The sequence below is a fragment of the Lathamus discolor genome, chromosome Z (assembly GCF_037157495.1).
Source record: "Lathamus discolor isolate bLatDis1 chromosome Z, bLatDis1.hap1, whole genome shotgun sequence".
NCBI lineage: Eukaryota > Metazoa > Chordata > Aves > Psittaciformes > Psittacidae > Lathamus > Lathamus discolor.
In genome coordinates, this window is record NC_088909.1 from 12,092,841 (window position 1) to 12,106,615 (window position 13,775).

General features: G+C 44.1%; 1 protein-coding gene across 1 annotated transcript in view; it reads right to left on the reverse strand.

The window, feature by feature from the left end:
- Positions 1–13,775, reverse strand: part of KCTD15 (potassium channel tetramerization domain containing 15) — a 44,425-nt gene that overhangs the window by 6,358 nt on the left and 24,292 nt on the right. The window contains exons 3-4 of the mRNA XM_065661620.1: positions 11,086–11,230; positions 2,700–3,005 (exon numbers count right to left, since the gene is read on the reverse strand). Coding sequence (XP_065517692.1) covers positions 2,700–3,005; positions 11,086–11,230 — 451 coding nt within the window. The remainder of the gene's footprint in view (positions 1–2,699; positions 3,006–11,085; positions 11,231–13,775) is intronic.

A 13,775-nucleotide genomic window follows, 5' to 3' on the forward strand; every position in this document is an offset into this window, starting at 1 on the left:
GTATTAGAGGATTTGAGTGGTGAGGCCCTGGCACCGGTTGCCTAGAGAAGCTGTGGCTGCCCCATCCCTGGCAGTGTTCAAGGCCAGGCTGAATGGGGCTTGGAGCAACCTGGTCTAGTGGAAAGTGTCCCTGCCTGTGCCAGGGGCTGGAGTTGCATGAGCTTTAAGGTCCCTTCTAGCCCAAACCAGTTTGGGATTCCATGATTTAATATACTCTGTCTCCCAGTATTCTGAGCACATCTGATTTTGTTGCACTGTCTTCTAAATAGAAACACAACATTTTCACTTAACGCACCTCATTTAAATTTTGCAGAATGCTAACAACTACATTCTTAATTATGAAGACCCAATGTTCAACATAAACAAGCACCACAGCATTTTCTCTAAAGTAAGTTCATGTATCTCGCCAGAACCTTTTGCAAGGACCTGAATAAACAGTGTCAGTCTTACGAAAACTCTATACCTGTTAGTAATTACAAACGGGCATTAAATTAAGAGCTACTGTATTTTTTTGGCTACCACTACCTACTTACTGTTGACATTCTTTGTTTGAAGTGCACAGCTCTGGAAACAAAGCATTTAATGGAAATACCTTCCAAAGATAGGAAGAATTGAAAAATATTGAAATTTTGCCACCAATAAGCCAGCAAGGCACAGGGAGGCAAAAGTGCTGTACTGGAGCAAGCAGCAGGCAGACTGACTGCATCGCTCTTTGAGCTTCTTTGGAAACTATTCTGCTGTTCCAGCCACTTCCCCTTCTAACCCATCTCCCTTAAGTCCGGGCATTTGCTTCCCTGTGCTTCCAACTTCTGACTTTTGCCAAAAAACCCTGGGAAAAGAGGGGCAGCACCTCTGTGCTGACCAGGGTCCCACAGAGCCAATGATAATTAGCTGCTGATTTCATTCGCCTTTGGTCTCAGAAATGCATCATTTTGCAGAAAATGTTTGAAAACACTTTCTATTAATTATATAGTAAAATCATGTAATTTAGTAAAATGATGTAATTTAGTATTATTATTTATACTGCAGACTGACAGAATTTTTTTCACAACACGGACTTGTGAAGAGATGCTTTGATTCTGTCTGAATTCTGACTGAATTCAAGACACATTCAAATATTAACTCTAATTAGCATTCAGCTTCTACTGCACACCACTTTGGCTTATCCAGAGCCAAGTGCTCAGGCTGGTGGGCATCCAGCTCTTTGCCCAACTGCTAGCAGCACTGAGCCCACTGGTGGCCCTTTGTTGCTTGGGTATTCTAATTTCTGTCTTGCGATTAACTGTGTCACAAGGATAGGGTGGCTGAAATACAAACATGCTTCCCCATCCACTTACCTCAGCTGAAGTACAGCTGCTCCCTTCTCCACCAAGCACAGTGATGAACACATCACCACATCACCACTCCCACTGCCTCCAACCCACCTGCAGCCTTCTATTTCTAGTAGCCCACTAAACCTTGCCAAATGTGAAATTGCAAAGGACTGCACAAAATCAACCACAGGCATCAGCCTGATCAAAGGTCAACCAAATAAAACACTTGGCAGACCTGAACCAAAAAATCATCCAAACCAGCTGGTTCAGACAAAAGCATTATGAGTGCATGGAGCACCAGGGGGTGCTGCCCATGGAGGGAGGTGTCAGTGTCAAACACACACTGTTAAAATGGCTGCATCCACCTTTACTGGTCTTCACAGTCTGGCCAGCCAGTCCCATGGGCCAGCTCTTCTGTGTGTATTTGACCACAGGGAAGTCCACCAAGGCCACTAAAGCCTTTCCCACAGACCAGTTAACATCTGCAGGCACAGCCCATCAGCAAGGGACAATAACTTTGGAAATATTAATCACAGGTTGATTTCATTTTCCACAGTATTTGCAGCATATTTTAAAGGCATACATGCAAAAACTGAGAGCTGTTTTGCCCTTGTAAGGCACAAGTTAACAGCATCACCAACACCACTGCTTTCTGCAGCCGAAGGATAACTACAACACCAAGGCCTTGGCCACAGTGGTGGTGATCCATTGTGAAATGGTACTTCTTGTCCATAACGCTGCTGCCTAAACACAAGCCACAGATTTATTTCTGCTACCATCTACCTATCTGTCCAGTTACCTTCTTTTGTTTCATATGTTTAATTTTAAGCCTAATGTCAAAACTCTGAGTATAAAATGAAATACATTTTGTTTAAAATACTCTGGGCAATTTTTATAGAACATCCTTTTGAAAAAAAAAAAAAAGTGCAGAGATCAATTTTTTTAAGTCCATCCCGCAGGCACCATCATTTAATTATGAGTGAGACATAAATTATGCATTTACACATTGTTGCATTTTCTATAAAATGGTGTGGAGATTTTTTTTTGTAGTTTTTGGAACTCTCTCTTTCTTCCTGGGGGCACTTTGGAGGAAAAAAAAAACCCTGCTGCAGGCTGTACATTGATGAAAAAATTAGCATTTATCAGTGTAACACCATTATGAGACCAGCATGGCACTAACATACACAAAATCTAAATCTATTTTTCTGCTTAGACTTAGGAAAACCTGAAAGGCTGTGATCTCACCAGGCAGAAAATATCTCCTTGCAGTATAAGCACTGAAAGTAATCGGGCAGAAGCAAATAATCTGCATATAATTGAACACGAAATACTAAAAATCCCACCCCAGCAAACAGATGAGCCAGCACCGAAAGGCCATTACGTTACCTGCACTGAGTTCAACCGGCAGTACCCGTTCAAAGGAAACCTAATAACATGGGTAGGGTCCTGGTTCCAGCCGGCATTCACAGAGTTGCACATCACATCCCCAGTCTCCGGGAAGATCTCTTCTATTAAAGCTTTCTCCCCACTCAATGCAATTCTCTCTCCCAGATCTGGAGTCACTCTTACGACCAAGCAGTCACAAGGCTGGAAATGTTTCCTTTGTTCTTTCTCTTGTTTCCATCGCTCAAGTTCCTTAATCATTGGCTGCAGCTGGTAATACTTTGCTTCTTCATATAAAAGATTAAAGTCCTGGGGAAGAAAATAAAATAGAGAGGGAGAAAGAGAAACTAGAAAAGCTGATAGAGTTCTCTTTTAGCAATGAGTATTGCTCCTGTTTGACCTACTTAGGCTTATGTATTGTCAGCAAGAGTGCAAAAAGCAACAGGTACCCATATACTTTGTCTTCGTCTTACACCTCCACAGTAAACCACACTGTGTTAGTGGTGAATCTGTTAGAGCTGACCGTGAAGTTCCCACTGCGCTGAATTATGTGTTCATTTATCACCCCACAAGCTCAATGCCAGAAGGCTTTACTTTTAGATTAAGAAATCAAAATAACTGGTTGCATTAAAGAAATTCTGCTGATGTAAGAGATGTCCCGAGCCCTGATCTTCACTCTTGGCCTCAGACAATCACTTCTGATTTTGCAACAGACGATCTTGGACTTCACTGTCACCTCTCACACACATTAGGAGACGGAGATGTAAATTCAGCTTCACTTCTCACCTGTCTTTGCTTAGTCTGAAATTCAGCTATGGCAGCTGCTCCCTACATTTCATGATTGTTCCTGTATTTAAAGTCTACTTTGGATCCTGGAAAATTATACAGTGGTAGTGACCACCCCACTCCAACAACTTAAAAGTAACACTTCTTCCCAGCCATTTGTCCATCACCTCACTTGGGCTTTGGGCAATTCAAATTCCCAATTTGATCCAACTCCCAGTTCACTGATTGTTTTCTGCACATCCTCATTAACAACTTTGCATCAGATCTCCAACAGATCTTTCCACCTCAGCTGTTGAGTATGATGAAACAATGGGTGTCAGCAGCCCATCAGACCAAGCCAGAGAAGGAAGAGATGGGTGAGCACTGCGTGGACAGTTTGCTTACAGTGGCCCCACCACCTCCTCCAGCCTCCTGAAGGGAAGAGGAGCAACAAGAGCACCAGCTCCTCTCTGCAAAGATGTGTCATTTGCTTTCCTGGCTCTTATGCCTGTCTACAGATGGAAATGCAGAACCACAGGTATGCTCTGTGACTTCTATGGAGCATGCTGCAGGTCAACATACCTGGATGTAAAGACTGCAATGAAATAAAATGAAAAATCACAAGAGTGATGCGACTGGAATAATTTGGACTGGGAAGAATGGCATGACAAGAAGTAATCAAGAAACAGGCACCAAAATTACATGAAAAATAACAGCAGTGCTAATGATCCAGGACTTGAGGAAGCAGGGAAATCAAAGGCCAATGAACAGGCAGCACAAAATATGCGACTCTTCATAGCGGCTTGGAATTAACCTGTAAAATCTGTTGCTGCAGGATATTACCGAACCAAAGCAGTTAGCTCTGTTCAAATTTGGCACACAGACCCACCCCTGGTAGTAGAGAGGTGCTCCTTCTCCCCAGGGCTGCCTACAGCCTGGAGATGTATGAATATTCACTGACACTGGTAAGGTTATCGTGTTTCAAAAGGGACATCCAATCCTTTACATCTCTTTGATGTCTGTTAGGGCTGGGACAATAGGCACACCACTAAGGGAGAAAAAAGGACCAGAGAAGGCACAGAGAGGGAAAAGGGGGAAGAAGCAAGTGGGCAGAAATGAGGGCAACAAACACACAGGAAGTAGCTGGAAGATGAAAAACAACAGGAAGATTAAAGAAGAAACCCTATACAAAGCACGCCACAAACAACTGGAGCTGGTTACAGGCCAGACGAAGAGGCATGGAGACTGCCTGCATCACCTGATTTCAGGTAAGACAGCATCTTACCTGATAAGATGGCCCCAGGTAAGGCCCCAAAGTTTCATTCCCTGATGGATGATATTTTCTCCCCTCCCCAAAACCATTACAGCTTTTCTATATCCACCAAGGAAGCTCCCTGAGCAGGCAATCAGTTTAACCCTACAGAGATTAGTGGCCTAACTTAAAAACAGCCCCTGCCCTAAAATTTCTGAACTTTTCGTGTGGGACACACAGCCCACCACCCCACCACCTTACTGTGTTCATTACAGAGGTGTGTGCAGCAGCCTATCGAACATTCACTGGGCATCTGCTGGTCCCATGTATCTTTTTTATCAAAGGAAAACATTCAATGCTAAGGAAAAATTGAACTCTGGAGAGTGAACAGGAGCATCCAGTGCTTACTGAAGGCAATGGACAATCTCTCAGTTTTCAGTAGGTCCTGAAAAACTCTTTTTAGCCTATCTGTGTTCATGGTCACTAAAAAATAACGTATTATTTGTAAGATCACGTATTTGTAAGATAACGTATTATTTGTAAGATCAATCAAGTGAATATGAACTCAACAGTAAAACCTAGAGGAGATGGTACAGCACTATAAAAAGCAGTCTTTTATTTCTGGAAGAAGAGAGAGGTACAATGCTCCTGAGGTCGGATGCGAAGCCCATCACAGTCACCACAGTCTTTCTGACTGACCTCCCTGGGCTCTGGACTAGGCTGACAGTATCCTGAATCACAGGAGTTCATTGGTCCAGCACCTCCAGGCCAAAACAGTAAAGCCGTAACACAAACAAAACGAGGATCACACCACCTCTACCTCTGCCTAGCCCACCGCATCAGATGCAGCTCTTAGTGGCTCCTGCTAGCCATCATTTATCTGAAATAGTATCTAAATAAACAAGATACATTTTACATTGATGTAATTTTGTGATAACACAGCCAGTTTTCAAATGTAACAGCTCTTCCACTACTATCTTTCCCAGAGGATACAGCCACTCTTCAGATGGCTGTGTGGAAATCGGGCTGCACTGGAGCACCACATGCTCTGTGGGATGAGGTCTGCAGCTGGTCACAACTGCCTGGGTTAAGCCAAGGTGTTTGGGTTAGTTTCTGAAATAAAGACACTCTGTGTCCATTCCACACTTGGGGCAAATATCCTGGAACAGGTTCTGCACCTGAAGAAGGGGTTTGTAACAGAAGCTGGGAATCTGAGGTGTGCCGGTGCAGAGAAGCAACGCACGTGCAACATTAGGGAGTCTGGGCATCTATTACCAGGCAGTGGCAATAAATCGAATTTGTTGGACTGTAACAAGGGGATAAAAAAAAGCGTCTTCTGCTAGGCAAGAGAAAACTCACCTTCCATGGCCCCTCCTCCATGTACCACACACTGCCCAACACAAGCACCAGCACCCCAGCCTGCCCCACTGCCCTGACCCTGTACCAGACTGCTGGTGCTTCTGAGTGACTTGGGCACTGTTCAGGCATTTGACCATGTTTTTAGGGAGGGAAAAAAACTTTGCCAAATGAGGAACAAAGAATGAATGGCTCCCACTGTGGGGGTTCAGTTGTCTGAAGCCTGTATTTGGCCAGGGTAATGGACTCACCACACTAACTACACAATCTTGTAATTCAGGTTGTATACACCACTCGGAGTACAGTGCATCTGAGACCTGACTGGAAGCGATGCCCGGCTCTGGTTTGCCTACAAAGGATGTTGAGAACAGGTAATACCAACATAGCTACTTCCACCCTTGCACTGTAGATATAAAATCCTATCCTGATGATTTGCAAAAATTTAATATGAAATGTGAAGCAGAATTCAACCCACAAGGGACCTCACCATGGACGTGCCACAGGAGCCACAAGAAAACATTTCCATGCTGCTGGTTTTGATAAGTTATCAAAGGCAGACGCAGACATGAATCTTCCTAGACCTATCCAGAAGAGGCACATTTCACTCAGGCAGGCACACGAGTAGCTACAGGGCATTAACTGCCTAGCACAGTGGCAAAGTGCACACAGTCTCATTGAAACTCAGCCTCAGAACAGCCTGGTACAGCTTTTGTCCCAGGCGCATGCTGATAGATGCACACAGATACTGCACTCTTTCTCTCACAGAGGCTGCAGCCCTGGTGTCAGTGCAGTCCTGCTGAGCTCAGACAGCATCCCACAGGAGATTTTGTACAGCATCCAGGAGTTCCTTGTCCTGCGGGACTAATGATGCATCTCCCATTTCTTCTAACGATTATTTTCTTACCTTCACAGCTTCTTAACAGCGCTGCACTTTGTGGCAGCACAGTCAAGAGTCAAGCAGCATGTATGGCAGCTAATAAAGTTGTCTGTGATTAACTAAAGTAAATCACTTTACTCCGAAGGTGATTCCTACCAGTCAAAGTCCCTGCTCATGAGCTCCTTGGTAGACTAAAAGGGGACATGGACACACCAGCCTCTGATTTTGAAGTAACATACCACAGAAATAGGATGCTCTATCCCAGACAGTGTTCAAGGCCAGGTTGGATGGTGCTTGGTGCAACCTGGTCTAGTGGAAGGTGTCCCTGCCTATGGCAGGGGGTTGGAATTGGATGAGCTTTAAGGTCCCTTCCAACCCAGACTATTCTATGATTCTACGAAAAAGCCTTCATGAGCTACCATGAGCCTTCAACTTGTGGCTGTTGTAAGAACTAGTGAGGAAGCTGTGTCAGGTCACCTGCAAGAGGCAGCAGCTGGCCAGCTGGAATGAACACAGCCTTTCCCCATCCACAACTTCTGGACATTTAGATCTCATAGGAGAGGTAAACAGATCCTTCTAAGACACAGCTTTTTGCCTTTCACAAAATAATTTTCTGCTCACAGCTCGGTAGGACAGCTTTCTTCCTGGTGGATTCTACAGTCACCACTGACAAGCATGACATACTGCTGAGGAGGAGATGGGAAGTGTGACTGCAAAGCCAGTTGTACTGCTGTTTCCACATCACTGCCAGCAGGTCAACCAAGATCAGCTAACTACTGGCAGAGACAGCCAACATAAACTGTAAAATGGTGTCTCCTGTGAGCCTGATACCGTTCTCCCAGTACTGAAGAGGTCCTTTGGTTCTGTACCTAATGGTGACTTCTGAACAGGCTGGAATGGCTCTTTCTGCCTATTTTCCACTTGTTATTCTTTGTTACATGAAACAGCAAACTGTCATCCTGACTCAATGTTTCTTTTATATTTTAGTGCTGTGAAGATCTGACTCCTGGCTATGAGAAAAAATTGCTCACTTCTATGATGACAACTGCACCATTTGGTAAGGTCAGTTTGAGAGCACTTAAAATTAGATGCAAGCACTAATTTTAAAACAATAATAAATTAGCGTGTTGGCCCTGTGGTTCTGGTGCTACAGGTGACCTCTATATTCCATACAAAACTCAGATGTCCTGTGTATTTGTACTCCTCCCCTCCTTAAGATGGAGCAATAATATACACATTCCCTATATCTGCTTTTGTTTGACAATCTCTAAGGTAGGTGTGAGTCTCAAGTAAGTAGGTGTGATGAGTCCTGGTTCTGAATGAAGTTATGTACTGGCAGTGAAGGGGGCAGATGCTGCCCAGAAATGTCCTGAGGAAACACCTCTGATGGTGGGGGAAGACCAAGGCAGAAAGGCCAGGTTGGATGGGGCCTGGAAAAACCTGGTCTAGTGTGAGGTGTCCCTGCCCATGGCAGGGGGTTGGATGAGCTTTAAGGTCCCTTCCAACCCAAACTGTGGGCTGCAGAGGCAGCTTCAGGGCCAGCCATCCTCTAACCCAGCAGCATGCCAGACCAGGGGGTGCTGGCTCCACACTCTGCTCCAGGACATTTGTTGCTCAAGATGTCATGATCCCACACACAGGTCTCTGAACCGGTGCAGGAGGAGGAGCTGTAAGCAGCTCCAGGCTGCTCACCATCGCCTGGCTCAGCACAGGCTGGCTGCGAAGAACTAAGTCAAACAGCTCACAGTAATTTCTCAGCATACTTCATGTGGCTTAAAATCCCCCGAACACAGGAAAATTGTATGAGCTATTAGAATGTTGCTTTCAGCAGGGAGACCTGTCAGACACAAACCACTTTCAAGTTCTGGCTTATTAGTAGTTGGAAGTGTAATTAATATTCACTGTAAACACACTAGTCAGACTTGATAATAAAGAATCACTAGCCTTGGAACACATACCCACTTTCTCTGCTTTTCAGTGTTAACTTAGTCTGAAAACAACACTTAAATAGCAAACACAATAATGCTAGTGCGGTACTAACATTCCAAACTTTCCAAAATAACCATCTAAGCAGCAATTCAAGTTGAAAAGCAACTTGGCTAAACCTTGAGGCTAATAAACTGCTTGATTAAATTAAGGAGTAAAAACTAATAAATATTCAAAACACTTGATAATGCTTTGTTTGACATAAAGAACATTTAATGCAAGTCTCACTGGAAAACCTGTCAGGTTTTATACCTTAAATAGAGTTTTGCATTTAGAAACACCAAGTGATTCCATTTGCCGCCTTTGATTATTGTCTTCTGTCACTTTAATCATGCTGGTAAAATTACACAATTTCTGTGAAGTCAAATCCGTTTACAATGCAATTTTAATATAGCTTTGCAGCACATTCTTCTATGCATTTTTATTTAGTTACTCCCTACCTAGCAATACTTCGCTTTGTTCTTGAGCCCTCATTAGCCTGGGGTTTGCTCTAAAGCTCTCCCAGGGAAGAACTAAATAAAATACAGTTAACCCTATGCAAAGAGATGGTCTGGATCGACGGACTGAGCCCGGGCACAGCGCCGGGTCTCCCAAGCCTCTCCCAGCCCTGCCAGGGCTCACTGCGCAGACAAGTCCTTGGCACCCAGCAGCACTCTCACCTTCAGGCTCTTAATGAATCTTGCTGGTTTTGTTTCACAGCACCTCTGAAATCTGGATGCCAGTTGAGGCTACGATCATCCAACTTCTCTTTTACCCTCCTTTCTCATGCTTTCTTGTCCCAAGAGATTGTCCAAAATGCTGCCCCTAAAGCATCTCTCTGTCCTTTCACCTGTACTGGGTTCTCCATTCACCCTCCTTAATTTGATCCATCCCACGATCCACACAACTAGTCTGGTCTTTAGCTTCACTCCCACCCATGTGTTTTCTCTCTTACCTCTTTAAAGAACTTTTCTTTCATCTGCCCCTCAGTGCTCTGGCTCTCACCCTGCCTCATGCATCCCAACCTATAACCTGCCCGCCACTCTCTAGAAAGAGCAGTGCCAGGGCAGCCCTTCTGGGCTGGAGCTCTGAAACCACTCACAAATGCCAAAATTTCTCCCTGCCTTAAGATTAGATGTGTTCTTCCAAGGCACATGCAGGGGTCAAATACAACTGTACTCATAACTTAGGCAAGAATGGCTGAGGAGAGGTTTGCAGCATGAGGATCAGCTGTACTCCAAAGCTGAAGCTGCCAGAGCAACCACAAATCCAGACTGACTCAGTCACGACTGGCTAAATTATCTTGCTTACCTAGGCCAACATGCAAACTGAAATCCCACTGCAAAGAGTAAGAACTTTCCTTTCCAGCAATGTTCCACATCCTCTAACTGAGCAGATCCCCACTGCCATCCCAGTTTAGTCATCATTTCATCCTGGAGTTAGTGCTTTTGTTGAATCTTGTCATCTACAGTCCGGACACTTTTGTCTTCTAATTTTCGTACGTAAGGATGACAATGTTAGAAGTTTCACAAGCGCAAAGCCAAGTGCTCTCCAGAGGAGAGCTTTTAGAAACAATCAGGGTTTGCAAAGTGACAACCACCACCATTATTTCACAGAGAACATGTAATGCTCCTGAAAAAGCCCTCTGTAAACTCCATCTCCCAAGAATATTTTGACATTCATAAATTGTGTAAAAGCTTACTTCCTGATATCAAAGTATCTGCATCTAACACAAATCCTCATGGGCTTGTTTAAGGGTATTTCTTTTTTATACCAACAAGAAAAAAATTATACAATTTAAGTCCTCTAAATATCAGATTTTAAACATTTCTTTCAGATCCTGAGCATTAAACCTTGGTAAGCACTAGTTGTTGATGTTGCTTCTTAATTGTTGTTATAACCTGATAAGTAAGCTAAAAATGTGAGAAAATACAATTAGTTTAGAAAAACTGATTTAGCCATAAGCTTCATCGTTTTTTACAGTATCCGTGACAACCAGTGGTCCATTTATTAAATAATAGCATCCCTGGTGTAATACACAAGTACTAAAAATCCTAACAATAAACAGCAACATTTAGTTAAGTGTGTTTAGGTCAAGCACACAATTCAACCTGCACCAAAACAAATGACAGAACAGGAGGAAAAGATAGGTTGCATACTATAGTTTTCCTTACCTTAAAGTCATCTGGGAGCAGTAGCTTAGATGTCCTTAGGAAGCTTAATATATATCTGAAAATTTCACCATCTCGATCAATGAAATAATGTTGTTTTAAACTGTCCAAGACAATAGGCTCTGTGCCATTAAACAGGCGACTTATTCTGAAAAAAGAAAAGAAAAAGAAATGGGCAAAAGAGAAAAAAATCTCATCACACCCTCAGGGCTTAAGAACATCCAGCTAACTTATTTGCATCAATTCAGTGTGCTTGAAGTAATATCTTAATTTGGTGACAAACAAGTGCACAAAGACAGATGCCTTAGACACGCATGTGCACTCACACACAAGAAACACGTGTGCACAGGCGCACACCAGCAGCAAGTGCCTGGAGCTTACACTGCCACGCATCAGTGCTGCAAATTAGGACCATGACCCCAACAAGGAAAGCACCTATGAAATGCAGTCCCCATGGCTGGCAGAGTAATTTTGGTGAGAACGTGTCAATATTATACAATGCTGTCCACATGTCCTGCTAACGGAGAACCAAATGATTACTCAGAGATGGGTTCTTGGCCATGAGCTTTTCCTCCAACTTGGCTGTCACTCTGATTAACCGCCATCAAAACCTTTCTGTGCTAGAGGAGAGGCTGCCCATCCATAGAGATGAGCTGCATGAACCCCTCAGTGCTAGATAAGTGGCCATACAACACTAAATGTTTCAGCAAACCAGCAATCAGTGGCCAGTGCAGCACCTGCAGTACTGCCTGTGGGACCAAAGTCCCACCACCAGCAGTCCTGGGGATTGGAGTCTGGCAGAAGGAAAGCAATGTGACACATCTTTTATGAGCAAAGAAAACGAAGTAAGACCTATGAGACCTGATGATCAGCTGGTTACAGGACCAAAATCAGCTATATCACCCCAGCTTTCTCCATGTCCTGAGGAGCACTCTCTGCAGAAAGCAAACCAGGCGAACCAGGCGTCTGCCTGCCTGCCTGCCGTTCCTCCCGCCTCTCCCCTACAAATGCCTGGCTTCTTTCAGAATGATTTGTCTTCCCATGAGAAATAACCCAGTTGAATATATGTTCTTGAAAGGAAAATCACAGGAGACAAACAGCAACGACCTATTAAGTAATTGAGTCCATCTCTCTGACAGTGCAGCATTGTTCCCAACTGCAGAGTGTCTCGTGTTTCAAAGTCAAGTCTTATATAATCCTGCCAGTGAGGTCTCTTCCATTTCCCAGAGAGAATACCCCACAGCCCACTAGATTTCACTTGCAAGTCACCCCTTCGACTCAGCCATGCAATCCTGCTGTGTCCTGACTGAGACCAGGGCAGGGCTGTCTTCTGCCATGGTAACAAGCTCACCAAACCATGCCAAAAGGCAATGGCCAGCACTGCTGATGGATGCTGCAGCTGCAGCTTCACTGCCTCCATCCTTCCAGCATCACCACCCCAAGTTTTTTGGTCCAGCAGCGAGGGAAGGGGATGCAAGGGGAAGGCGTACACCCACCCCAGCAATGGGAAGAAGCAGGTTTGTTCCATCACCCTCATGATGGGAAGGGGCAGGTCTTCTCCATCACCAGTGCTGGTGCTTCCGGTTGCGCCTCGCACCGCATGCCTTGGGCTGTGGGTTCATGCAATGTGGTGAGATTTGCTCTCAAGCTCTGAGGCTGCACCTCAGCCTGATCTTTTACTTGGCTAATTTATTTGCAGATTTAATTAACATGGCGTTTATTTCTAAATTAACTATGGAGATTTTAAATAAAACTGGACTTAGCAAAGTCTCCACTGAATTCAGCTAAAAAAGCCTTTCTGCCCTCTTGAGCAAGTTCTAGCTTTTACTGCCTCGTCTCATGTCTATGTCAGCAATCAGCTAGTCTGAGTTACTTATGAGAATAACCAAATGCTCCACTAAATCCTAATTATAGTATGTTTACTGTTTTTCTTCAACTTCTAGGTTTTCAATTATATCAGAGAACATCATCCAGTTCACACTGCAGCATTTAATTTATATAATCCCAAGTTTCAGTAAGCCTCCAGTAATTATTTTCTTTTTCGTTGCCATTTTAGGGCTATTTGCCTGAGATGGTTAAATGTATTCCCTTGTACAGTGTTAAATTTTATACCAGGAACTAGACAATTTATTTCCTTAGACATACACACGAGCCAGTGTGCTGTGAGGGTGAGACTGAAAGCAGAGGGAACACTGATCGAGCAGCTTAAGATTCAATACAGTACATTTACTGAATAAATTTGGGTGGCTACTGGAAGTTTTGAAATCTTACAGCTCAATAAGCTGGGCTGTGGCTTCAACCCCTTCCCCTTTGCTGCCACTGCCCTGTGAAGTCTGTTGGGCTCTGCCATGCGTATGGGGAAAGGTCTGCCAACAGCGACAGGGTGCGGGGAAGACCGGGTAGGAAATGTTAATGGGCTGCTCTTTAATGCAGTGAAGCTTTTTTTTTGGTAATGAAAACAAAACATGAATTTTGAGGCCTTTGTGGAGTGCCCTGAGCTGTATTTCTTCACCAGCAAAATTACTGCTGGGGAAAGAAACTTACAGAGTGTTGAAAGACTTAACTGCCACCCCAAAAACAGAGTGATGAATAGTTTAAGGATTTATTTGGCATTTTTGGGGGCTGCTATGTTCCAAGAACCAGCTTCGCTGCAGCATGTTGTAATGCTGTGCGCAGGATGCACTCCGTCTTCT